Genomic DNA, 27,401 nt, shown 5'->3' on the forward strand with positions numbered 1-27,401 from the left:
CCTTTTTTTTTTTGGTTTACTGCACTACAAACAGGTCCAGCCATGGCTACACTCTCTCTCACACACACACAAGCATCCACTTGCAAGTTTAAGATAAATGTATTGTGTAAATCTGGGAAGCTGGGTGACTAGCACCATTGGCTAGGTCCTTATTTGTTATGATGATCCTAGAATTTATAGTTAATGCAGCATGTTATTCAAAATCAGACAAAAGTAAAAGAGGTCTGTTGGTCAGACAAGTTGAATAATTTATGTAATTCGTTTCAGATTTAAGAGTACCATGCCTCCATTACCAGAGATTGACAAAGATGACTCGGACACACACTAGAATATCATTCCCAAGAAAGGTACAACTCTTATCATCAACAACCGCCCAATTCCATGCATGACAGCAGCAAGACATAAAAGAGTGATTAGTTAACTAACCTTCAGGTTACCACAAATTGTTTGTGTGAGTGCTGAATTGAGAGTTGTGTTTAGGAAGATACTGTAATTCAAAAAGAATGCCAGGATACATGAAAGAAGCAATACAGCCTGCTCAAGAGAAGCAGAGTTATCACCACTTTTGTCAAAACACTCTACACAAATAAGTGCACTAAAACAAGAAAATGACAGAATTAAAACAGCTTTATGCTTCAAGTGATTCATGCTGGTAGAAAGACAAGATACCATAGTGCTTGCAACACCAGCACATTGATAAGCTCGGTTAAGAGGGTGAATTTTGAACTTCATTAACACCCAAATAAAATGTAAGAACTGAATTGCAGTGGGTTGTCAGAACATCCCCATCAATACCAGTAATGAATTGGAACCAGGCATGGGCAAAGACACATGACCATTGGTGCCTAAGAATGTAGATTTTTTCCACTCAATTCCTAACTAATTCAGCACAGATTTGTACAGAGAATTAGGTGTTATAGCATAAGGGCAGCTACACTAAAAGTACATTTAAGACTTCCGAAGACTAAGCTACCATGCTTGGTTAAAACAAGGGGAAAAGGGGACTTTAAGAATTACCAAGAAACCAGGGGAAAACAGATAAGGGAAATTTGTTGTCATCCCCAAATCGCCACGGATAAATGTCCAAAATAATAAAACCGGTCCACATATAATTCCTGTAATGGGAAAAGCAACACAATGTACAATTTCAGGTAAAGGGCAGAAAAGTCTGGAGCACATGAAAATAAATGCAACAGATTACAAATTAATTTAAATATCTTCACTTACCATTGCACCACATAAGGCCAAAGCTATTTAGGCCACTGGATTTCCCTGGGAAAAAGAACATATTAGCCACTATACAAAGAGGGATGTTAAGCTAATGAAGAGAAATTCCAAGAAGAAAACAAGTGTGAGTACTACCAATACGGCTTATGGTTGCCAGATATATAGCCGTTGTAAAATTGGCTGCGAAGACAACAGCATAGCCATAGAAGTCAAATGACAAGTCCCGTGCTCCAGCAATAAATGCACCAAGAACTATCAACCCAACACTGGTAATATCCTTAACCTTTTCAGTTAAATGAAGCAATAAAAAATTACAATGGAACAGTAGTTATTTCCAGTGGCAAAATCCATATTGAAGTTTCTATCAAATCAGATATTTCGATGCAGAAACAGGACAATCAAAATGAAGGAGAAATTAAAATGAAGAAAAAAAGAAGTCAGTTCTATTCCTTCAAGCTCTTTCTTTTCTGTTCTGTTCTTTTTCCCACAAAATACACCCATTAATCAAGCTAGTGCAAATCCAGAGAGATTTTGTAAGTGTAACACAACCTTAATGGACATGTCAACTTAAATTTTTGGACAAAGTCATAATAGTGGATGAAGAATATTACAATTTAAATTGCTCGCAAATAATATTTTGCTAGAATAGCTACAATAAAGGACCCTTTACCTTCCAAAAATTGGACGTGTATATCTTTGCCCTGCCAGAATATACTCCGTTATCATTGTAAATACCACTGTTGTCCGCCTTAGGGTGGTATACATGGGAACATTTACCCCACGGACAGACTCCATTGTAACTAGCTTTCATGGGGAAACAGCAGAAGAGGTAGAAATTAATTGCAAGTGAAAATTCAACGAGGTAAGAAACCTATTCAACGTTACACACTAACATACCATGTAAAACAAATAAGTCAATGCAAGAGGTAGGGTGCGCATAAATGTCTCCAGTGGTAAAAAAGTAGTGTTGGCATCAGAAGTAGTTAAAGATCCACCATCAGTGAAAGATATAATTCTCCAGCGTCTCAATGCATACAGAAAAGAACATGAGCATATCATCTGTGTGGAACCAAAACAAGAGCGTGAAATGTGGCTATAATGTTGCCAAGACAGCCATTGACAATAAAGGCATAAAACACATAAAACATTTTGATTAAAATGGCGAATAATAAAATGCAACATGTAAGCTCAGGAAGATCTACCTGAAATAATGTTATGACATTTGCACTAGGGAAGTTATAAGAAGAAAGAGCTGCTTTATTGAACAATACCAAAAGCACTGCAAAACATACAACAGAAACCGTAAGTAGCTTAAAATAATTACAACCAAAAACTCAGAAATGACAGTCTATATAAGACTATCATCCTGCTATCTCATCGATTTTGTTTCTTTTCTTTCTTTTTTTTTCCATTTCCAATTGATTCATTTCCCTACAAATTATTGAAAATAAAAAAACATTCCTCATTCTCCTCATCCGTGCGCTTTTCTGGAAGGATACAAGAAAAAATGATGCCATGATATTCAAGAAGTTTCACGTTATTACTTCATTTAAAATCTCCAAAATATCTCAAACATAATAAGCCATCCAACTTCAGGAATCACATAAACAAATAACAAACAATCCGGTAAAATATCCAATCTAGTCACTCTAAACATCAAATTAAAACCAGTAACCACATTCCTAATCACCAAATCCACAATTCACAAAATCTAATAACACAATCCTCTCTATGAGGGGAAAAAAACTAACAAAAAAATCAGCTATACAAAATTCCTTTCTCTATAAAAAAACCACACACAGATAATTTAATAATAGATAGCAACATTCAAAGAAATCAGACCGAATCAAACAACGGAAATAAAAATTTAAAAAAAACGATCAGTGTAAATTGTTCAAGAATTGATTTATACCTGCACACGACATGTAAGAAATAGCAGCATAAGCTCCTCTCTTAGTCATTGAAGATCCTCTGAAGGCCTTCTCGTCCCCCTTGATGAGTCTCTCTTTCTCTCTTTGCCTCTCCTCGTCGAGTGGAGATACGGAGACTGGAAGGATTGAATTGGAAGAGGAACTCGAAGCCATCGAAGACATCAATTAGAGATCGATTTGGACTGAAATGGTGATTACTGAGGATTTACGGTCAACTCAACGAGGTGAGTGAGTCGTTGACTCGAACTCGTACGCAAATGCGAGAGCCGAGGCCAGTTTCGGGGCTGGCGATTTTTTTGTTTGCGCCTCGCCAGAAAGTTCAGAACATTGGAGTTTCCTTAATTTCGAATTTTTTTCAAGTTTGTACATAATTTCTTTTTTATCTTGCTAATGGGTTTCCCTGTGAATTTGAAATATCAATATTTTATTTTATTTTGGCGATAAAGTAGAAAAAATGAGATGACAAGACAAAAAATAATATGGCACAAGTCTATTTTTTATTATCGAGAGCCGCCGAGTGCCCGTGCACACCTTGAGGTATATCTATTATGATGGTTTTTAATTTTCATTTTAAAAATTCACAATTTAATTATTTATTTTCCATGATCAGTTTATGCACTAATCAATACTAATTCAATAATCATGCAATTGTAAATTAAGATAAATAAATTATTTTTAAATCTTAATTTTAGAATTTAAATTTTAAAAATAAAGTAAATGATGAATCTCTTGAAATTACATTTCAATTATTGATGAACATTTCTTCTCTTAAAATTGAAATATCCACAAACAATAAAAATAACAATTTTATTTTTAAATTTATATCAAGTACAAAATAATTATCATAAGATAAAACTTATTTATTCTAGTATTGTTAAATTTAACATGATTTAGGACCTAGTTTGAGATTAAAATTTAAATTAAAATGAGGGAGAGTTAGTTAAGTCAAATTCAGTTGATTTCAATGGTCAAAATTTATTTTTTTATTTTTATAAATAATATCATTTTAAATTAACCCAACTTTAACTTATTGATTCCATAACTTAAATTAAAATTTTTAACTTTGATTTAATAAATTTTATTTATCACTTTAATAATAAAAGGTAAAACACAAATTAAATTCTCAAACGGCGCATGATGTTTGAGTGATTACCATTAAAAAAAATTAAAAAAAATAGACTCTTTACATAGCTATAAGTTTTGAAAAATTACATATCTAATTTAGTAATTGATATATTAATTACTTAAAGTCTTTAATTTTTTTTCTTAATTCTCAGGTTTAAATTTTAATTAATTTTAAACTAATATAAATATATTTTAATCTTCCATTAAAAACAAGATTTATATTATTTAATAAAAGAAAAGATATATGTTCTCATCATCAAAAATATATATTAAAAAATCAAAGAAAAGTGTCATATTAAAAAAATAAATAAAGACCAGATGGGCCCTTTTGCTCGGTGAGGATAGGGAATGGGTCTTAATAGTTTATACGGGCCTGAATTACATAAACCCTCTTCCCTGCTGCAAAAGGCAAAAAATCCTAACACGACGACTTCTCGTAACTGGGTAAAAGACTCGTCGCCTGACTCACAGTCACAGCACCGCAATCATCGGCAACGGCACCTTCTTTCAAACAGAGAAGGAGACTCCGCAAGTCGTCGTTTTGAAGCCCTTCCATTGCTCAGGTCTCAATCTACCCTGATCAAATCCATTACCAACCACTTCTCTTCACAAACAATAAAGGTTAGCCTCTTAAATTTGCCTTTTCTGCTTGTGATCTTAAAATAAATGCGAGGAACTGAGCAATTATTTTTTTTGTTAAGAATTTAGATTTTGTTAAGTAATATAAACTGTTTGATTTAGTTTCTTTTTTTTGTTTGTTGATATATTGTTGCTGTTATTTTTTTTTTTCAATGCGGGTACAACTGAATAATTAACTATTCATGATTTAAATTATAAAAAATGACCGATTTTTCGATGGTTAACCGGAGATACAGTTACTTACATGAATGCAAGCGGCCTTTAGAAGCAATTGATATGCACCATGTTGTGGTGAGGAAGTGTAATGCAAAGGGTTTCTTTGTTTGTTTATCAGCTCTCATTGCTGTCGCAAATGCCGCGTCGTATCTTTTCCTAGTTAAGGTAAAAGAATTGTCTTTGCTGTGATTTAATTGTTCACGGTTCAATGTGATACAGTTTGATATCCATGCTTTCTTCAAGACTACGTAATATTGAAGGAATGGATAAGTGGGATTTGTTTAGTTCCTGTAAATTGTCACCTTGTTCTTGGAAATGCGTTGATGTCTCTTCCTAATTGAGATTGAGAATTGTTGAGTTCTAGCGTGATAAAGCTGATTTATGAGTTTGGCATTTGTGTTTTTGTTAGTTCTGGGATTCGTGTGATATTGAGCTGCATTATGCTAACCTTCTATAGAAACATTGGGTTAGTAACAATAACTGGGTTCTGTTTAGTCATTGTAATCCTGGACCTTCTCTTCATATCTTTGCAAGAAGGATACATTTGGTTTCATTTGTTGAGTAAATTAGCTGGTTTACTCTAGTGCTTTGAGTAATTTGTGGGGTGAACTAATGTAATGGCCGTCAACTAGCAGGATAAATCAATCGCCATTCTTTTGTGGGGCTTTCTTCTAAGTGTGCTCCTTGTCAAAGTAAGGTTTCGGAATCATGTCATGGAAGGTGAGAACTAGTGAAGTTGGGTTCTCAATTTTTTTCGAGAGCATTATAGTTTGCTAGCTTTCAATGGTGGGATAGGATAGAGTGCATTATGTGATTTGACTTCGGATAATTATGTTTGCTTTATGTACTTATTTTTATCCTTGAATGATAGAGAGTCCGTTGTGGCTATGCCAACTTTCGTAGTTCAACTTGAAACACAAGATGCAAGGTACATTTCTTCTTCTTTTTATTTGAATTTCATTCATTTGTGTAAATTTCATCTCTGTACAAGCATATATAAATACACTAGAACACATTCTAATTTTTTCTAATCTAGCAATATAAAAATGTCATGCAATTATACTGCTATGATTACATAAATGGTTTGGGTGCATTATATTGGTAGTGGTGATAAAAGCTACCTATTTACGGAAGCTTACCATTGGACAGTGATATGAAGTCTGAACAAGTGATTGTACTGAAAGGAGATGATTGTTTTCTGTAGCCGTGTGTTTTGTGTGCTGGCACTAAAATGATGAATATGCCAATCTATCACTTTGATGTGGTTCCAAATTGTATTTTAGGGGAATATTTAGGTTCTGAATTCATGTTTCCAGCATTTTTCTGTATTTTCATTCTCTGGGACCAAATTTCTCAACCATTTTTTCATCTCCGTGATCAACTATATTTCTCACCTGTTTCTATCATAGAAAAAAATGGTCATTGGCCTACCTAGCCTTTTCCATTGCAGGTCATTTTGCAAGGGCTTATGGGGTTGAGTTCTCCCTTTGAAAAATATTTTACCATCACTTTTCTCTTCCTTTAAAACATTTTTTTTGTCTATGCAGTGGAACAATTGTCCATCGCTTTAATCCAATTGGCAAGATTTTGAAACCGGTGCTGGTGGAATGTGTATCTCCAGTTACTTGTTCCTGGAGCTTGTTTCTGCTTCTGCGTGAAGCAGAACTAATGTTAGTTTTTGAGGTATACAAATATTTCGCATTTCAGACTTGAATTTCAAAGAAAAGATTTGACTGATTAAATTACTTAAGGAGGCATGAATTACATGAAATTGCAGGTCGTGGGGTATTACAAATAAAACAGGATCATGTATGGCTTTTAAAAACTAAAGATGGTCGACGATTGAGGATTTTTGTTGTGCTGTTTCGTAATTATAGTCTTAAACTTCACCAACTTGATTTCCATGTTCAGGAATTACGGCCTCCCGTGAAGATGTTGATCCCTATCTGTAAGGCCTTGTGTGATGCTTCTGGCATTAAAGAAGGTTTAGACACCTGGAAGGATGCCGACTACAGAGAGGAGACGCACCTGGAAGTCAGCAGAGTACCATTTACAGAAAAGCAGGCCTTAAGAGATAATGTTTATCTTATCCTCTTAACACGAAAAAAAAATTATCATTAGCCATTCCTACTCACAATTTACATCATCAATACACCATCATTTCATGAGGGACATTTTTCTCTCGGAATAGATTGGTGCTTACTTTTGAAGCCACCTTGAGAAATTCTGTACATGGAGATATCATCAGATTCAATAAAGCATATTCTTTCATACTGGGTAAAGGAACAGAAATTACCAACTTTGACTGATGGTTAACCTAATGCTATGTAAAACAAAACAAAATCATGATATTTCACTGGCGTCCCAGCACTCACCCTCACAGAAAATGACCTTTTGCGGCTTGTTGCGCTGGATTGAAGGAACAAATGATGAAATTGAAGCTAGTTATCAAACATGATTATGATGGAGCATGTTAATCTTGACTTCAAATTGAACATGATCTAGAGCAAACTTGAAACCTAGCACAAGATCCGTGAAGATGGTGGGTCTCCTTTGCAGACTGCTGACGATATCCGTAATCGTCAGGTTTGCATATTGTTGATAAACTTGTCTGAATACGGTTGCTCACGATAGACCCGCCGATCAGGCGGTACTGACCCTAGCACTAGAGAAAATGTCCTTCAGTTAATCCCACCCTCTCACGTGTGCCGTGCAGATATAGACACCAAGTATGGAAATTTACAGACACCTTCCCATCAATGTCCTGGCATGAGAGATAATCGCATTTTGTGAGAATGAGTGTTGATCTTTCAGTGAATGTGACGCAAAGCAGTCTCCATCCATCAAGGGTGTCGTATCCTCGATGTTGCCAAGGGAGAAGAGCTTCCTTTGTCAATTATGTTGTTGTTGGAGTTTTGTTTTTTCGATTGGAACTATATGTTTTGGTTTTCAAGTATTTAGATGTGTATTTTTGGAGTTGTATTGTTTATATGTATAATTTAAAATATTAATTTAATAAAAATAATTTTAACTTTAAATAAAGTAAATTTGAATAAATTATGAATTTAATTCTTAATAAATTTATTATTAAATAACAAAATTGAGAAAAAATTAATCTAAAAAACACAAAAAATGATATTTGAAAATAAAATTATGAATTTTAATAAAATTATAAAAATATCATTCATGGTTTCGCAATATTTTTTTAAACTCTGATTACTCTAAAAATTTAACTTGAGATATAACAATAAATCATGATACTCTTAAACCTAATTTAATAGTTAAATTGAAAGATATAATTAATACTGTAAAATTAAATAATATTTTTTAAAAAATATTATTTAGCCGAAACAAAACAACCAAAATACAACTGAAACATTTCGAACAGAATTTAAGTAGAATTTACTAACAAATTGATATCAAATAAGATGAAATCTATTTTAATTTATTTTATTTTTTAAACTAAAACAGATATATTAATCATTCCAAACATAATAAAACAGAATTTACGAACAAATTAATATTGAATAAGATGAATTCTATTTCAATTTATTCTATTTTTTAAACTAAAACAGATATATTAATCATTCCAAACATAATAGAACGGAATTTACAACCTTGCTTTAAATTACTATTATTGCTTAGGATGCTTACCTTACCGTCCCTCCCTCTGTGTAGGGACCCTACTGAGAGACAAGAACATGAATGCTTTTGAACTGCCCATGCCCACTTGCTTTAAACGCATGTATCCATCAGCAAATAGATCAAGGATGGATGTCAGCATATTAGCATAATTGGGGAAAAAAAAAATCTTATTTCGAGGACTGTTTTTTTTTTTTTTTGTCATTTGATATTTAAAAACATGGGGTATCCGCACAATATGCTGCTGCTATTAGATGATAATCTTAAATGGTAATTTCATCAATTAAGATATCTTAAACTTGAGTAGGTTGGTTGATAAAAAAGGTATGCTATTTTAAAGTCTGGCCCGATATTGATTTTGCTTAAGATTCAGATTGGGAGTTTAGGTAGTTGATCTAATTTTATTTTTAAAATATTTGAAATAATATTATTTTAATAAAAAAATATTAAGGTGTTTTATTAACGCGAGCCAAATTTCAAATTTCTAGTCGATGGATCATCAAGTTAATCTTACGAGCCAAGCCGAATCTTACAACTGTACTCTCATGTTTGAACTCATATCTGAGTTAAAATATCATGAATTTTCTAATTCTAACATGGACATGTTTCTGATTGGATAATAAGATAAATCTAGTTTTAATAAGTAGAAATTGAAAGAAGAAGGGAGTTTCCAGCACAATGAAAATTGCTAATCTTGCACGACATGCACGTTTGCTTAATGTTTCAAACTCTGATACGTGCGTATGATCACACGCACGCCTCCCTCCATTTTATTTCCTTTCAACTGTAGATGTGGAATGTGATGCAAACTAATGGCTAAATTAGGGATATTCTTGTTTGAAATTGTAAAGCCATTGTTTTAACAGACTTGGCAATGTCCATATGGGTTCACTTACCTCGTCTGTGTATATGGCTAAACATCCAAAGCCTAGAGATAAAATTCTTTGTTTTTGTTGGGCAAAAGCATGGAGTTAGTGTCAGATATTTGACTATGGAACTGGTATGCTATCAAATCCTTCAACAAACCCAACAAATTAAAAACGAAGATCTTTCGGAGAAGTGACTGCGAGCGACAACGATTACTGACCATAAAGTCCCAATTAACCATGTGGGGTGGCTTGATTTGTGAAGGTTAGCTTAGCTTAGCTTCCTCCATAATTTCTTGCCACCCCACCTGCAGCTGTAACTCTTTGCCTGATCCCATAGTACAGTTTTTCATCTCTACGAATTAATCGAATCCCTCATTGTCAACCTCCATCCATGACAGCATACTGTACCATAGTTTGGATTTGTGAGGAGCAAGCTAAATGAGCAACAAACGCTATGTAAAATTTGTTTGCAAATTTGAGTACACAAACTTGTAATTGGGTTCCTCCACCACCACCACACGAGCATGATCCAAGCCACATTAACTGATTGGACAGGTTATAAAAGAACTAACCCTAGCTGGTTTTGATGGTGTCAATCCACACTAGCCAGTACTGTAGGACTCTTGGGGCAAGCTAGCATGCTCGTGACCATGCTGGCCATCACGTGAGCTTCACATGGTATACCTTCTCTGTGTTCAAAACATCAAAGACGAGCTACTTCATGGGGGAATATTGGAATCCCACCCTGCCCTTCTATGGTAACCAATTACCAAAGAAACATGCACCAAACCCTATATTATATTAGTACTGGGGCGCTTTGTCTAGCTAGCTAAGATCAGTACTCTCCTCTCTCTCTAACATTATTGACCTTAGCAATGTAGAACTAAACTCCGACAAAAAGAATCCTTATTATTATAATAGGAAAGTAGAAGAGAGTGTTATGGTTTTAGTATCATCATAATCAAGAAACTCAAGAGAATGTTTTCTAAGTAGTAGTAGAAATACCCCCCATTATTGTGGAGGTTCTTGAATGATAGGGAGTTCATGCATCATGCATGATATGTTTGCCGAACTTCTTGCCGACATGCTGGACATGTATATTGATGAAATCATGTGCACAATCCTACAAAATATATTCTGTATGTTAGAAGAGGCATATGCCAATTATCAATGATCATAAATGATGAAGTTTTTTGTTCACTTAACACCAATTTGTCGTAAGGTAAAGACATATATGTATATGCAAATTGCACTTCCGTGCGTTACTACAAATAATTCGATTCTTTTAGTTAGTTATAATTTCACTAAAACATAATGCATTATTGTTAAATGCATCTTCTTATTACTTAATTGTGTGATTAGTAATATGATGTAGTGTTTTTGTAAAAATATTTTAATTTTGAAAACATTTAAAAAGTATTATTTTGATTTTTTAAAATAAAAAGTAATTTGAAAAGCAGGTTAAAACACAAAAACAAATATTACTTAACTAACTTTGAAATTAAATATTTATAAAAATTAAAATATTTTATGTAATGCATGCTTAGTTGGAATCCAAAGACTAATAACTCCCTAAAAGAAAAATGGTAACATTTTTTTTTTTTTACTCACAAGTTGAAATGGACCTTGGTAGTTAAGGTCAATCTAGTCAAGAAAAGCTCATGCTTGCCCAAGCTGAATGGCATGGTGCCATTTGCTTTCAATCTAATACTATATAAATCTATCAACTGTCCTCATACCATAGTACAGAAGCCTGTTGTATTTTCCAGAAATCATCAGACTATGCTGTACTAACTAAAAGTCATATTGATTTAGATTGTCAGTGGGGCATGGTGTACCATAACCAAATTTAAGAAAGGGGGGCCTCGAGTTGTTGAACGTATGGACACAAGAACAAGCAGCTGGGGTTCAGACTTGCGAGTTAAGACAATGACGAGAGCTCCCAGGGCTAACTGGTCCTAGCACGTTAGTGCACCTTTCCTTACCTGTCGTATCAATGCTAGGCTTTTGCCCGACCTAACTTCCATGTTGTCCCTGACTCACTCTCTCTTACAGGACAAGATGGCCAACTTCGTATGCCTTTAATTCTCTCTCCCACTTGTATATATACATGTTTCACACTTTCAAGCAAGAAGTATCCATCAGCCAACTCACCCCGTTTCTTGCTTTTGTTCATATTTTATTACTACTACCTTAAAGCATTTTGTGCCACCTTGCTTGCTTGTTAATCAATATCTAGAGGGTATCATGGAGCTTCAACTAGGTCTTTCCCTTCCAACCTACAATTTTATTGAAAACTTTGACCTGAACAATGGTGGGTTTGAGCCCAAAGATCAGATGCTTGGTTCGAAACCATGGATCAGCTGTGAAGATGGTAATTACTTGGACAACAAACGTAGCTTTGAAGTAGCCTTTGAAAAGAATATCAAAGATGCACCTCAAGAATTGCCTTTACTTTTATGGAGTGGCCAACCAAATGATGAAGATGATTGGGATGGAGAGAAGAAAATCTCTCGTAGCATTAACAAGTGAGTTGTCGATTGTATTATTTAGTATGATCAGACCCTTTTCTTCTTTACAAGTCTTAGCCAGGCATGCATAATTTGAATACAATTCATCATGATTTTACAGGAATGATGAAGAGGAAAATCAAGTTGTGGGGTGGCCACCTATTAAGTCATGGAGGAAGAAGGTGCTTCATCACCAGCATCAAGCTGGTCATGTTGTGAATAGTATTAGAATGGCAACAGCTGGGAATTATGAATATGGTACAGGATCAAACTCCAAGTATGTCAAGGTGAAGATGGAAGGAGTAGCAATAACAAGAAAGATTGATTTAAGGCTCTACAACTCTTATCAGACACTCACAAAATCCTTGATCAGCATGTTTGCTAAATGTAAGTGGTAACTGCAATTAATATTCATCATCACATACAAACATCAGTGCCAAATTCCTCAAAGAAAATGTTGTCATAATTGTTTGATTTCTGGTTTTGGGTTCAGGCAAAAACCTTGAAAAAGATGCTGCACGTTACAGTCTGACATACCAAGACAAAGATGGGGACTGGCTAGTTGCAGGAGATGTTCCATGGCAGTAAGTATCAGTACTGCTTCTTGATCTCTTCAATTTATTTATTTTTTACCTACTTCCATTATACATGTTTAATTATTGAACTTGAATTAGCAGCAAGGTTAAGCAATGTGCGAATTAATTAGCCAAAAATTTGAAATTTATGGTATAATTTTGCAGGACTTTCATGGAGTCTGTGCAGCGTTTGAAGATAGTAAGGAATGCTGGTTAAATTGGGTTGGATTAATGATCAAGTATTGTGTCCTTGTGTTACATTGTAGTATAAGAGATCGTATGTATTTATACCCTAGTGTTAGAGGAAGAGCATAATTAGATTATTAAGCCTATATATATGTTGTATTGGATGTAATTGAAGTAATTAAGTTTGTAATCTTGTTGTTAATTCCATCATATAAGTTGTCTTGCGTTTGAGAGTGAAAATATGTTGATATATATTAATGCCATATCTTACGTAAGAGAATTCGGACTTTGTAAATCATATTTAGAAGATTATGATTTTCATCATGGAAATAATACGATAGATATACAGAAAATATAAAATTATGTTTAATTGAAAATAATGAATTTGTATAATAATTATAATTATTATTTTTTTCCTTTTATGATCATTGTACGTGTCTATTCATTATGTATTCATTAAAACAATTTCGTTGGACATAACATTGCATTAAAAATAATAAGATAAATGACTTAATCTATTCTAAAAAAAATATCTTAGTATGCTAACATTGATTAAATTAATTAAAATTAAACCATATTAACTTGTTAAATTCATTTAAAAAAATTCTGATGGTTGTTTTTTTAGTGTTCATTTTTTAAAAATATTTTCCTATAAAATAAAGGGTATGCTCAATAAAAATTAAAAAAAAGTACATCCCATCTCTATTCTTATTTTTCTTCTTCATTTTTAGTTTTTCTTTCTCCAAAGAATAATTAAAAACATGTCCATTAACCCCCAAAAGTCTAATTGCCCTCATATAATCATCATCATAATTTTGAATTTAAAATGCCGAACCTAAATACTATATATATAAACAAATGAATAGATAAAAGTTTCACTAGCATTAGAAAATAACAACAATGTGATTTAGTGCTTAACACTAGATAGTGTTTAGTGTTCATATAATTAAAAATTGAAAAACAAATTGCATTAAACTGAAAACTCTAAGAGTATATCGGAATGCTTTGATAGCCAATGTGAAGTATCTTACAAATATATAAATTAAAAGCTATGTTTTTTACTCTCTTTTTTTCATTATTGCCTAAGAAATGATGATGAATTAAAAAAATGTAAAGCAATCCTCTTTTTTTTGGGAAGCCTCCTTTATCTACTGCGTTTTGGGCTTGGTCCAGTTTACAAAGCCCGTTTCAAAGACTCTAAAATAGCCCAGTCAACAAATGCAATACAAGCCCAGGACATGGGACATGGCCCAGAAGTGACTCATCGCCTAGAAGGTGTTCAAATGTTCAATGACCTAGAATTGTTGGGTTTCTTTTCAAGTCACATCCCCGCCGTTTCAATAATCAATCATAGTTTTCAGTCTTGATCCCGAAATTACCATGGATTACTGGCTTCTTGGATTGCTTGTAAGCCATTAATTTAACGCGTGTTTATTGGATTGCTTGTAAGTCATTAATTTAATGCGTTGTGTTGTGTTTTTTTTTTTTAATACTAACTCTATTAAATCTGATTTGAGTTTAACAAATTATTTAATATCAAGTTAGGTTAACAAGATTATACCAGATGAATATCTTGTATAATTTAATTAAAAACCCAACTCAAAATAAGGTTTAAATCATGAATTAACTTGTCAAGTTAAACCAAATTTAACTATTATAATTTTAATGATTGTACAACCAATATAGGCTAAGGATTTGCTGCCGAAAGTGTTAAATGATTTATTATAACCTTGCATATAATGTTTCTACAGTTTAAGTTTTTAGTTTTTAAGGAGTGTTTACAACTATGATGGTATTTTTTTATTTTGAAATATATTAAAATAATATTTTTTTAAAAAAAATTATTTTTAATATCAACACATTAAAATAATTTGAAAATAAAAAATACTAAATAAAAAAATAAAAAAATTAATTTTTTTAAAAAACACTTTAAACCACGCAAAAACAAACATAGCTAGGTATTCTTTTGTTACTATTTCCCAACTTGCTAGCACATGTCCCATTTGCCTTTCTTTCTTTCTTTTTCATATGATGACAGTTACACCAGTGCAAAAAGGGATCCAATGGATTATCTATGTATTTAATTCATAAATAATTGAAATTATTTGGAATTTCTTACTTGGAAAGAAGACTTCATAGTCTACTATCCACCTTTTTCTGGGATAATTAGCTAGGATGAGAGGAGGATTTCCAACTTTTTGTTGTTGTTGTTAAGGTGTTTATCATCATGTTTTTGGTTTTGCATGAATGATTGGCAAAAATCTTTATCTACGAAATTAAATACTTCTAAATCTCGAGCCCACAATCTTGAGTCTCTTTTCGATCATGGCTTTGTATGTTTATGTAGTGTGGTGTTGAGTTTTGCATTTCCCTCTCACCATATATTTAAAAGTTTTTAATTAATTAATACATATCATAATTTTACATGAATTTTATTAAAAAATCTAGTTAAAAAAATTATAATTTATATTTTTTTAATTTATTATTTTAAATCATAATCATAAAAACTACCGCACAAAAGTAAACAGGTAATAATTGCTAAGTCCACTTATTTAATCTATGACTAATTCAAGCTGTTTGATGTTGAATCTCAATTATATTTAAATTTTTAAGGGACAAATGCCTAGGATAAGCAATTCACTGTGCAAATGTCTACCTTTGAAAGGGAGAGGAAACAAACTAGTCATTGTCTCTTCTGTGCATGTCATTAGCAAGAAACTATTAAAGAACTAGAGTACCAGAATTTACTTTTGGCTGGCAACGGAGAAAACCCTCGTATACTTGATAAAGTTCATGCATCTTGCGTATATTTGAATATCTTGCAGAGTCAAGAGTAGACTCCTCGTAATATTCTAACATGTTTAAGATATAAATTTGATTATTTGACCCTGATGTCTCTGTTGTTTGTTCTTGTTGTTACACTAGCGAATGCGAATCTTCAAGGAAACAATACCTATAATTCTCTGCGTGGTTCTCATGTACTACTTTATAAATTTTGCAGCCAGCTAGTCCCTCTCTCACTCTCCCTTCCTGTGTGTGCTTTGTAATGGGGGTCTTGAGCTTCTGTTTCTTTGTTTTTTGGGTGTCTCAGGTTGGTTTTGGACAGCAAACTACCGATCCTAATGAAGGTCTTGATCACTTCATTTCTATACCTGTATGGTGTTGTGAAAATTTAACTTTTGTTTCTGTTATGTGATAATTCTGCCTTCGTTGTTCAGTGGATGCTCTAAACAAATTGATAGATTACTGGAATTTGAGAGACAAGTTGAATATTAATGATGACCCCTGCATCCAGAATGCAACATGGACTAATGAAAAAGCAAATCCTAGAGTTGCTTGTGATTGCGGCGGCAACACCTGCCACATCACTCACCTGTCAGTATATAATCATCATTTCAATGCCAATCACCCTCATTTCTTTTCTATAGTAGTTACTTGATGCTGAGGGTTTTGTTTTCATTTATATAATGATTCAGGAAGATTTATGCTTTGGACATTTCTGGTGAGATACCAAGTGAACTGTTTGTCCTTAAGGAGCTGATGGACTTGTAAGAAATCAAATTTTATTTAGAACTTCTACTTTTTGATTTTGTTTTTGATTTAAAGAGCCTGAATTATGTATTATGATGCAGGAATCTAGGTCAAAATGTACTAAATGGTTCCATCCCAGCAGAAATCGAACAGCTGTCGAATATGCAATACCTGTAATTTCCTGGCAATCTCTAAGGATCTTATATTTTCAGAGTTGCTGTTTTCATTTTTCTTTATGAAAAAGTTGAAATTTAAATGTTGAGATGCTCAAAATTGCTATTCCTCATGTTTGACAATGAACAGTAGCCTCGGCATCAACAACTTCACAGGTCCAGTGCCTCCAGAACTTGGAAATCTAACCAAGTTGATTGTCCTGTTAAGTACTATCAACAAGTTTTTAGATATTTTTTTGGTTTCATGTCATGACTTCTACTCAATCGACTGAAGCTAATATTTTTTATGAGTTTATATCGTGTCGCAGAAGTTTCAGCTCGAACAATTTCGTTGGACCACTGCCTGCATCCCTAGGAAAGTTGACTTCCTTGCAGGAGCTGTAAGTTGTTCATGACTAATCGATCATAATACATATTGAGGGACCTTAGGCCAGTTACTTTGATAATATGGTGGATGTAAATGTGTGGTTGATGAGGATCATTGGACTAACTGAGTTCGGGTGTTCTCAGTTGGGAACTGCAGAACTGCATTTTGCCTCATCTTGCTTGCTAGCTGAACAATCTGATTAGAAATTAACACTTTCTTTCAGGTATATTGATAGCAGTGGAGTCAGTGGACCGATCCCGCAAGAATTTGCAAATCTGAAATCTCTTCAAATTCTGTACTCTCTCAGTTTCTGTAAATTATAGTGTTTGAAGATTCACACGATGGATTGCAAGATAATTTTTGGATTTTGTACCCTTCATTTCAGTTGGGCATCTGATAACCAGTTCACCGGAAAGCTTCCAGACTTCTTTGGAACTCTGACAGAACTCAGGACCCTGTATGCATGTTTTTCCTAGTGCTATAATGCTAAAATTTTGAGAGAGAGATTTTTAACTAGTTATATTATCTTCATTCTTCACTACCATGTCTTATCATCTGCAGGCGGCTTCAAGGGACATTGCTTGAAGGTCCAATTCCAAACAGTTTTAGTGCTCTAAACAAGCTGGAAGACCTGTAAGGCCTTCAAATAAGAGTTGGAATATCTTGCATCATAAAGCATGCTGTTGTCTATTACTCTCAGAACAAGAATGTTCGGAACAAAGTGTGGCAGGCCATATACTAGTAGTTGTTGAATGTTTGCAGATCCACGTTTTTTTTCCTTGACCTCACTATTTTTGGATACTTTTCAATCATTATATGGAAAATCAGAATGTTTGATGTCAGTCTATTCTTTATAGGAGAATCGGCGATCTTAGCGGTGAAGATTCTTCCCTCGAGTTCATGCAAAACCAAAAAACTTTGTCTATATTGTAAGATTTTATAATGTGAAATCTCAAATAACTTTCTTCCTATAGCAGTTTCTACCTCTTTTTTTTCTTTTTAATTTTCTCCAATGAGTTCCATTACCTGTATCTTTTGCAGGATCTTGAGAAACTGTCTACTATCTGGAAAAATGCCAGACCAACTGGGGGAATTTTCTAAGTTGCAAGAACTGTAAGTCACTTGGACATCAACAGTTGTGCATTGTGAAGCTTCTTCATTCTAACCCATGCATAAAATAATTTTTTCCTGACAGGGATTTGAGTTTCAACAAATTAACAGGTCAAATTCCAGAATCATTTCAAGATTTAGTTTCGTTACAGTATCTGTAAGTTTTATAGTCTCCATTTTATTATGAATCGATCGGTGAAGCTGATTCCTGGTCATCAAATAACCTATTCCTCATTCATAATGCTTATAATGAACCATGATCAGGTATCTTGGAAGCAACAACTTGAATGGACAGCTCCCTGCAAATATCCTAGGTCCAAATATAATTGCAATGTGAGTGCCGCCCTGAATTCAGATACACGGAGATTAAAATATTCATACGATAACAAAACAAATTAATAAAAATATTTTTATACAATGATAAGAGTCATTATCCCTTTAATCCTCCATCTACTACATTTGAAAACTTGTAGCGATGAGACTCTGAAAAAAGATATGCTCAAGGAATGTCAAGTAACAGGAGCATTGATCATTTTTGTACTGTGAATTCTGATAAATCCCAGCTTGCTTCTAGATTAGGCTAAATTTTTATTGGATACTTCATGTCAGAGATGTCTCCTTCAATTCCCTTTCTGGAAGTTTGCCTCAAAATTTTGCCAAGGCTGGATTATCGATGTAAGCTAAGCTTTGTATCCTTCTCATTCAATCCCCTTTTTGATCATGCACTCTTGGAAGTAGTTTTTACTTCTTACAAGTTTTTGTCAAGTGATCATGCTGCAGTTTTTAAGCAAGATCCAACTTTTTTTTCCTTTTCAGGAATGTTGTTGGAACTTCCATTGATGCAAACAATTTACAGGACAAGTAAGTTTTTCTGGAGATTACTATGTCACTGAGATTTGTTGCTCTTAAGGGGTCACTTTTCAGATATTGCACTCATAATGTATTCTGCTTAAGAATATTTATGTTAGGAAGACAACTTTCGCCACTGTTATGGTTTTGACACCCTTATAAATTTTCCCTGATCGAGTGAATAAAATGAACACAGGAAGGCTTCTGGGATGTTGCAGTGCCTCCAAGCTGATTTCAAGTGCAGCAACAAAGTTCCATCAAGTATAGTTTTCGAATTTCAGCATGCTTAAAACTGTTTTGTGCATCCTTTGAAAAGTGGAACATAATAATTTTTCAGGACTTTTTGAGGATTATTTATTGCACAAGTTCATCTTCCAATCCCACTTGCATTTCCACCACCATTGCAGAATCATTTTCTGTCAAATGTGGAGGCACAGGCCAAACGTCTGCATCTGGGGTTGAATATGAAGGTGATTTTGAGTCAATGGGATCTGCTTCACTATACACAAGCTCAGAAAATCTATGGGCAGTAAGCAATACTGGAAATTTCATTTCGAACCCAAACGGACCCCAATACATAGCAGAGACTGGCTCTCAGATCACAGGAACTTTGGACTCTGAGCTATACAAGACAGCAAGGATTTCGCCGAGCTCGTTGAGGTACTATGGCCTTGGTCTAAAGAATGGAATATACAGTGTTGAGCTTCACTTTGCAGAGATAGGAATGGTTGACTCGCACTCCTGGAAAGCTCTCGGGAGGCGCATATTCGACATTTACATTCAGGTATGCTGAAAACTTCCCATTTACATTTAGAAATTTCGAAAAAGTTGTGCAAGAGACAGAGAAGGTCTTTGCCGTCAGACATCTATGTGCTTGCTTGATGGTCATAAATGCATGTTTGGCTTTAGGGAGAGAGAGTTCTCAAGGACTTCAACATTAAAGAAGCAGCTGGTGGATCCAAGAAAGCCTTGATTAAAACATTTGAAACAAACGTGACAAACACAATCATGGACATTCACTTCTTTTGGGCTGGTAAAGGCACTTGCTGCATTCCATATCAATCCACATATGGACCTTTAGTGTCAGCCATTCATGTTTCTCGAGGTCGAACCATCCTTCAAATTTTCCTTTTCAAGTATAGAATTCCTCCATTTGCTGACTTGCTTTTTGCTTTCCTGACTTGCTCTACTGTGCTTAATTTTTGTAGCATCTGATGCTGCTGGCTCTTCCAAAAGGGACAAGAAACGTATAGGAAAACTCATCGGGATATCAGTGGCATGTGTAGCTGGGATTGTGATCATCTCTTCTGTATTTTATCTATGGTGGATAAAGGAGGATTCACCTAAGCACAAGAGAATTTACACAGATTCACCCAGGAAACGATCAATGCCAAGAACTTGAGCCCTAAAAGGATCCTGCAAAGTACCATGTGGATAATCAATTTTCAGGCAAGAATGCCTTACGCAATATAATCGTGAAACAATGTATCACCAGTATATGCTATGCATTTCAGGCCAGGTTTTTACTTTGCTTTACAAGAATCCTAATCAACGTGAAGGTTAGGGTACCAGTTTCTATGCTTCCTTGTTAGATTTATGTACTGGAACTGTATATAGTCAATAAAGTTGGCTGAGTGTAATCATGTTTTGACGATGCCGGCACAAATCCACTGCATAGCTAGCCCCGCTATCTCAAGAAAACCCATGGCAGAAGAAGTCCAACTTTCATGCATACCTCCTGTTAGTTTCCCTTTCGTCTTTCTCTTTTGAAGGGCTTGCTTGGATGTACGCGTTCAAAGAGATTCACAGCAAATCAAATCCATCAACTGACATGATTGAAAAGAAGTAAAATGCTTCGCAATTTCTTCCTAGTGGAAAAGGGTTTTCTTTAATGTTATGGCGTCTTTCATTCTTCCCATGCTGTTGTTGGATAAGATATGTTGGGATATCCGCGTTGAAACACATCGAAAGTATTCAAAAGTTTTTTTGTCGTCTGTAGACAGCGTTTTGCTAGATGTTACTTACCATTGTTGTTGTATGGTTTTTAGCTGGTAGGCATTTACGGGGAGAGCAATCAATCTCTAAAAAGAAAAGAGCTGTGATAAGAACCGATCACGGTGGGACTCGAACCCACAATCTCCCGCTCCGGAGGCGAGCGCCTTATCCATTAGGCCACGCGATCCACTGCTGGTAGCGGTTTGAGATTGTAAGTATTGTTAGTTTACAAACTAATCCTTTCTTTAATTTTGAAAGAAGAAGATGAGGGCAAGTGTTTGTTCTTCTTTGACCGCGGAGCACGAGGACTCAATGCCTCCAGACCCGAGGAATCGTAATGGGATGTTTTTGTTTTAGTGGTAATGTTTCTAAGAAATTTTAATTTTTTTATTTTTTTATTGTTTTGATATATTAATATAAAAAATAAATTTAAAAAATATTTTTTTAATATGTATTTTTTTATAAAAAACATTTTAAAAATTAATCTTTTTCATAATCTTAAACATGCTATTAATATATAGGATTAATTAAGTGTTTAAAACTTTCTAATTTAAATTTTGAATTTAATATTTAAAAATATTTATTAAGTTATTTTAAATACAGCAAGTAAATAAATGAAGTGTATCTTTAAGAATTTATAATATTAACATAACATTCTTGCTCGAGTTTTACGGAGTATATGGTTGTTTTTCTGGAATTTTTTTTTATTTTTTTTTAAGTTGTTTTTCATTTTTAATTTCTATTTAAAAAAATATAAATTCAAAAAAAATGGTTAAAATAATTATTTTCTAGCCAGCTAAATAAAAAACAATGCTTCACTTGAGATAATTTTGTGTCTTCCCTATCCCAGAAGAAAAGGCTGAATCAGGGATCTAAAAAGCTCCAAGAACCCTAGGTGCATCACGTCAAGTTTTGTATCCTTATAATTTTATTTATTTTTTTAAATATTGAATGCATTTTTCAACTTATTTTTTTATAATTTAGTTAAAATATGAAAAATTATTTAATTGTATAAAAAAAGGCTTTCTGCTATGAAAATTGTTTTCAGACAAACAAATATAACCTTGATTAATAGGCATGCTATCAATTGAGATTGTTTAACACAATATATTTGTAAAATTAAAAATTTAGACATAAAAATCTTCAAACTATCTGTCTTTGTTTTAATTTCACATAATCCTAATCTGTCTAAATCAAAATGTTTAAATGTAAAATAAATTAATCAAATGAAAAAAATTTTATTTAATCATTCATGCATCGTGGCCATAGTTTTAAAATTTAATCTAACCTGACGAGTCAACTTAAAATCTGGTAATTCTAGGTTTGAAACAAGATCAAATTAAAAAAAATAAAAAAAAATCAGTGTGATTTAGTCAAAATCCGATTGTAATCTTTTAATTTTTATTTTTATATTTTTATTAAAATAATATCATTTTAATTTAAAAAAATTGATCTTGATAACCTAATAATCTTATCAAAATCTAAAACTAAATTTTAAATCGAGCCCGCCGTTAAATCAAATCTAAAACTATAAAACTATGATAAAGACCATTTCACCTTTTTTTTTTTCATTCATTTCATAACTACATACCAATTAAAGTGAGCGGTGACTGTTGGCTTTTCATATTTATATCCCTTTTTCCAATCCAATTTGTTTTCATGCATTTTATCATCCCATCCAAGAATAAAAGGCCATTTAGTGAAATTAATTATGCTTCCCATTTTAGCAATGTACTACATGGATCAAGGAGGTCAAAACTTAACAAAGGGGTTAATCAGTGAGGTTTATTTCATCCCAAAATAAAAATTCCAAATTAATTTCCCAATAATAATTATTGATGGGATCAACCCCCTAATAAGGATCATCTAGCAATCAATTGTGAAAAAGAAAGTCAAACTTGAATTAAATAATAGTACTGTGTTAAAATTATATATTTCAAAATTAACTTTTTTTTAAAAAATATTAATTGTTGATAGATTAATATGATAGGTTAATCTAGAAGACCCTAATTATTAAGTGGCTCATGTTATTATTTTTTTAAAAAACTAATTAGAGACAGGCCTAGGAGAAGTTAATCTTTATATTGATTGATTTAATTTTGAACTCCAATTCGAGAAATAAGTGGTAATAAAAAAAAAATCTTAATTGACTAATATATAAATTGATATAAAAATATTTTTATTGTAAAATAATTTTTAAAAAAAAACAAAAAGATTTTTATTCAAGTAGGCGTGGGAAAAGTATAATATACAGTTCATGCTACACGTGGAATTATCCTCTTGTAGGATACGGGCAACCCTCTAACGGCAAGTTGCCAGCCTCTTCTCCATGCCTGATCCTGTCATTATAAAACTCAACCTGACTTGATTGATTAACATAACAAGTTATTAATTTAAAACTTGATTTTAAAATTAGGTTTTATATTAAGTCAAGTTGAAATTGACATTTTCAAACATAATTAACTTGCTACTTGTTAAAGCTATGAATGAAAATTGATTTTATTTTATTTTATTTTTATTAAAATAATATTATTTTTTATTATATGAAATAATATTTTTTTAATTAATTTTTGTCAATTTAACTGTAATTTAGTTATTAGAATAATTCATGAGCTAGATTGAATTTTAATAAATATAATAGTATTTGGAAGTGTGATAATAATTATTTTTTAAAGTATTTTTATTCAGAAAATAATTTATTTTTTATTCTTTAAACTTTATTTTTAACATTTATTATAAAAAAAAAAATAAAAAAAAAAAGAGTTCGAGGCTTGCTCCCAAGGTGCCTCCATCTCTATTCCTAAACAAATATAACTATCCACCGACTGCAATTAATTACCAAAGACCTGTTATGCACATCTGACTTCGTATATTTAATGATTAATTAATACTTTAATTAGTCTCCAAACTTGGCCATCAATCACCTGCCCATTGGTCCACTCCTCTTCTTGTGGGACCAAACAACCGGATCAGCCACCACGTCAATAATTCCGAAACTCTAAATTCCACAAAAAGAGAAAATAAGCATCACTGGATATCGTACGCGTATTAACAAATCATGTTTATGTCCTCTTAATGTAATTCGCGTGAACTTAATTTATTTAGTCCCTGAACTTTCAAATTACCCTCGTTTACTCCTTTATTTATCACAAGACAACCCTTCAAGGACTAAATAGTAGCTTTTCTATAATCAAGAAGCAAAAACTCTTTTTCATCAAATCCCCGTGAAAAATAATAAATAATGATTTTGGATAATTTATATTTAGAATTCCATCAAATAGTTAATTTACATGATTGTCCTCTCCATTCATATAAAATAAATCTTAAAGGGCGTGGCCTAAACATCAAATTATTTTCTTCTAAAAAATATGCATTTTACGTGCTCCAATCACATTATTTGAGCCTGTCACACAACGGTGGACTCTCTTTTTAGGGCATAGAAGAAATAAATCACCATCATTTGAAAGTGGATTGACTAAATTACTAACGGCATCAATATAAATTCTCTTCCATTCCTGGATTTTGATAACAATTAGAATATATTCAATCAATTTTCACATAATAAAATTAAATTCCTTTTCAATTAAATGTAAATAAAATTAAATGATAACAATTTTTATCAGAATCTTATACATTAAATGCTAACAATTTCAATAAGGTTTTTATCGTAATTTTATTTATACATAACCTTCCTTCATAAATATAAATATATGTGTGTGAATATCAGACTCCAGACAAATAGTTTTTCTTGTAAACAATTAAAACAAAAAAAAAATGGAGGGTTTAAAATCTGGTTGAGTTTTTTTTTTTAATTTAAAAAATTTATTTTAACTATTAAAAAAATAAAATAATATTATTTTAATTAATCTAAATTAATTTATATAAGTCGTGATATAGGGTATGATCGGGTTATGTTCCAGATCGGGTTTCTTAGTCCTTTCAAAGCTCCTCGGGCACTTCAGCTATTATTGCTGTCTCTCCTCGACTTCTCAGATCAACGCCTCTCCTCCCTCCACGTCCTGTCCGGACCCCAACTCCCTCTTTAAATCAACCTTTTCTTGATTTTTATTACAGCTAACTACATTCTCGCGCACTTAGCTCTTTCCTTTAATCTCTCCTCTTCCATCTCCCTCTCTGTCATCGCTGCTCTCGACACCGGGATTGTTATAAAACACAGTAGATCCGACGCCGTTTTCAGCAGTTTCCACCCTTCTCCTCCCAGATCCAACAACTTCGAAGTCCGGCACATCGGTAAACTTACTTTTTAAACTACTAAAACCTCGAACTGAATTCCTTACTTTTTGCCCGCTTGCTTCTTCCAGCTCAGCATAAACGGTCGATATGGCGCCGAGCACGATTCGAAAAGCGATCGGGACCGTTAAAGATCAAACAAGCATAAGTATAGCCAAAGTAGCGAGTAATATGGCGCCGGAGCTTGAAGTAGCAATTGTGAAAGCAACGAGCCACGACGATGAACCGCCAAATCAGAAGCATATTCAGGAGATACTGAGTTTGACATCGTCTTCTCGGGGTTATGTCAATGCGTGTGTATCTTTGGTTTCGAGAAGATTAGGGAAAACGCGGGATTGGATCGTGGCGTTGAAAGCATTGATGGTTATCCATAGGTTGTTGAATGAAGGGGATCCGGTGTTTCAAGAGGAGATTTTGTATGCGACTAGGAAAGGAACTAGGTTGTTGAATATGAGTGATTTTAGAGATGAAGCACATTCAAGTTCCTGGGATCATTCCGCTTTTATTAGGACTTTCGCCATGTACTTGGATCAAAGACTTGAACTGATCTTGTTTGAAAGAAAAGGAGGTGATGGTGGTGGCCGTGTCGGTGGGGGGAGTGCTAATGGTGGTGAAATTGAGAGGTATGATGGAGGAAGGGGTGATTTTAGGTCGCCGCAGCAGCAGAGAGGTTATGAGTATAGTGATCAGTATAATGGCGAGTATAATAGAGGGGAGAGTGGGTATGGGATGCCGAGGAGGACGAGGTCTTATGGGGATATGAGTGAGATGGGGGGAAGAGAAGGGAGGGAAGAGAAGAAGACAGTGACGCCGCTGAGGGAAATGAAGCCAGAGAGGATTTTTGGGAAGATGGGACATTTGCAGAGGTTGTTGGACAGGTTCTTGTCGTGTAGGCCGACAGGGTTGGCGAAGAATAATAGGATGATATTGATTGCCTTGTATCCTGTTGTGAAAGAGAGTTTTAAGTTGTATGCTGATATATGTGAGGTTTTGGCTGTTCTGCTTGATAAATTTTTCGATATGGAGTATCCTGACTGTGTGAAGGCATTTGATGCTTATGCTAGTGCGGCGAAGCAGATTGATGAGTTGATTGCGTTTTATAACTGGTGTAAGGATACTGGTGTGGCTAGATCGTCTGAATACCCCGAAGTGCAGAGGATTACGGGTAAATTGTTGGAGACTTTGGAGGAGTTTCTGAGGGATAGGTCTAAGAGACCTAAAAGTCCGGAGAGGAGAGAGGAGGCACCTCCTGTGCCTCAAGAGGAGGAGCCGGTGCCTGATATGAATGAAATTAAGGCCCTGCCTCCACCGGAGAATTACACTCCTCCACCCGAGCCAGAGACCAAGCCTCAGCAGCCACAGTTTGCCGAGGATTTGGTGAATTTGAGGGACGATGCTGTCACGGCTGACGATCAAGGGAATACGTTGGCTTTGGCTTTGTTTGCTGGTCCGCCTGCCAATAATGGGAATGGATCGTGGGAAGCATTCCCATCTAATGGAGAACCTCAATTGACCTCAGCTTGGCAGACTCCAGCTGCTGAACCTGGCAAGGCAGATTGGGAATTGGCATTGGTTGAGACAGCTAGTAATTTATCGAAGCAGAAAGCAACCTTGGGTGGTGGTTTTGATCCATTGTTGTTAAATGGAAGGTATGATCAGGGAATGGTGAGGCAACATGTTGGCACTGCCCAATTAAGTGGAGGTAGTGCTAGTAGTGTGGCGTTGCCAGGGCCTGGAAAGAATACAACGCCTGTTTTAGCTCTTCCTGCTCCAGATGGAACAGTCCAGGCTGTTAATCAGGACCCTTTTGCCGCATCTTTGAGCGTTCCACCTCCTTCATATGTCCAAATGGCTGATATGGAGAAGAAACAAAACTTGCTTGTTCAGGAGCAGGTGACATGGCACCAATATGCCAGGGAGGGGATGCAAGGCCAAGCTAGTTTGGTCAGGATCAGCGGTACTGGTCACTACAATGGAGGTCCTACGCCAATGATGCCTTATGGGATGCCACCTGTCAATGGAATGGGGCTACCACCGGCCGGGTATTACCATGCTCCCTACTGATTTGAATGCCGTTTATCTAATAATTTTGTTCATGTTAATGCTCATGTTTATTTTTGTAGTGTTTTGTTTCTCTTAAAAAGATATGATGTCATGTTATTCCTGCAATTTGCATACAAAATGAGGGGGGGGGGGGGGCGGGGC

At 34.2% G+C, this 27,401-nt stretch overlaps 4 protein-coding genes and 1 non-coding gene across 5 annotated transcripts in view; 3 read left to right on the top strand and 2 right to left on the bottom strand.

Annotated features, from left to right (window-relative positions):
- LOC105136145 (Nucleotide/sugar transporter family protein) overlaps nucleotides 1–3,551 on the bottom strand; it is a 4,647-nt gene extending 1,096 nt beyond the window's left edge. The window contains exons 1-8 of the mRNA XM_011041373.1: nucleotides 3,140–3,551; nucleotides 2,430–2,506; nucleotides 2,125–2,286; nucleotides 1,898–2,031; nucleotides 1,363–1,493; nucleotides 1,228–1,272; nucleotides 1,018–1,115; nucleotides 427–534 (exon numbers count right to left, since the gene is read on the bottom strand). Of these exons, the coding sequence (XP_011039675.1) occupies nucleotides 427–534; nucleotides 1,018–1,115; nucleotides 1,228–1,272; nucleotides 1,363–1,493; nucleotides 1,898–2,031; nucleotides 2,125–2,286; nucleotides 2,430–2,506; nucleotides 3,140–3,320 (936 nt within the window). The 5' untranslated portion in view covers nucleotides 3,321–3,551. The remainder of the gene's footprint in view (nucleotides 1–426; nucleotides 535–1,017; nucleotides 1,116–1,227; nucleotides 1,273–1,362; nucleotides 1,494–1,897; nucleotides 2,032–2,124; nucleotides 2,287–2,429; nucleotides 2,507–3,139) is intronic.
- Nucleotides 3,552–5,778: 2,227 nt separating this feature from the next.
- On the top strand, nucleotides 5,779–7,441 carry LOC105136144 (uncharacterized; the record flags this gene model as incomplete). The annotated part of the gene is made up of 4 exons (XM_011041372.1): nucleotides 5,779–5,858; nucleotides 6,010–6,066; nucleotides 6,686–6,821; nucleotides 7,050–7,441. Coding segments are annotated over 4 exons (483 nt in total), but the record flags the coding sequence as incomplete, so codon positions are not given.
- Nucleotides 7,442–11,642: 4,201 nt separating this feature from the next.
- LOC105136187 (probable LRR receptor-like serine/threonine-protein kinase At1g56140) lies at nucleotides 11,643–20,602 on the top strand. The gene is made up of 23 exons (XM_011041427.1): nucleotides 11,643–12,177; nucleotides 12,281–12,546; nucleotides 12,653–12,743; nucleotides 12,900–12,946; nucleotides 15,914–16,048; nucleotides 16,139–16,295; nucleotides 16,397–16,468; nucleotides 16,553–16,624; nucleotides 16,755–16,826; nucleotides 16,933–17,004; nucleotides 17,215–17,286; nucleotides 17,377–17,448; nucleotides 17,553–17,624; nucleotides 17,849–17,920; nucleotides 18,033–18,104; nucleotides 18,187–18,258; nucleotides 18,366–18,434; nucleotides 18,711–18,776; nucleotides 18,918–18,962; nucleotides 19,147–19,211; nucleotides 19,358–19,734; nucleotides 19,860–20,055; nucleotides 20,159–20,602. The coding sequence occupies exons 1-23, from the start codon at nucleotides 11,897–11,899 to the stop codon at nucleotides 20,350–20,352; spliced, it is 2,709 nt and encodes a 902-aa protein (XP_011039729.1). The 5' UTR covers nucleotides 11,643–11,896; the 3' UTR covers nucleotides 20,353–20,602.
- Nucleotides 20,603–21,059: 457 nt separating this feature from the next.
- Nucleotides 21,060–21,132, bottom strand: TRNAR-CCG (transfer RNA arginine (anticodon CCG)). Its single transcript has one exon. It is a non-coding gene; the product is annotated as a tRNA-Arg (tRNA).
- A 3,739-nt stretch (nucleotides 21,133–24,871) lies between these two features.
- LOC105136147 (putative clathrin assembly protein At2g25430) lies at nucleotides 24,872–27,318 on the top strand. The gene is made up of 2 exons (XM_011041375.1): nucleotides 24,872–25,196; nucleotides 25,268–27,318. The coding sequence occupies exon 2, from the start codon at nucleotides 25,287–25,289 to the stop codon at nucleotides 27,258–27,260; it is 1,974 nt and encodes a 657-aa protein (XP_011039677.1). The 5' UTR covers nucleotides 24,872–25,196; nucleotides 25,268–25,286; the 3' UTR covers nucleotides 27,261–27,318.
- Nucleotides 27,319–27,401: the final 83 nt, after the last annotated feature.

Source organism: Populus euphratica, unplaced genomic scaffold (genome assembly GCF_000495115.2).
Source record: "Populus euphratica unplaced genomic scaffold, PopEup_1.0 scaffold51.1, whole genome shotgun sequence".
Taxonomy (NCBI): domain Eukaryota; kingdom Viridiplantae; phylum Streptophyta; class Magnoliopsida; order Malpighiales; family Salicaceae; genus Populus; species Populus euphratica.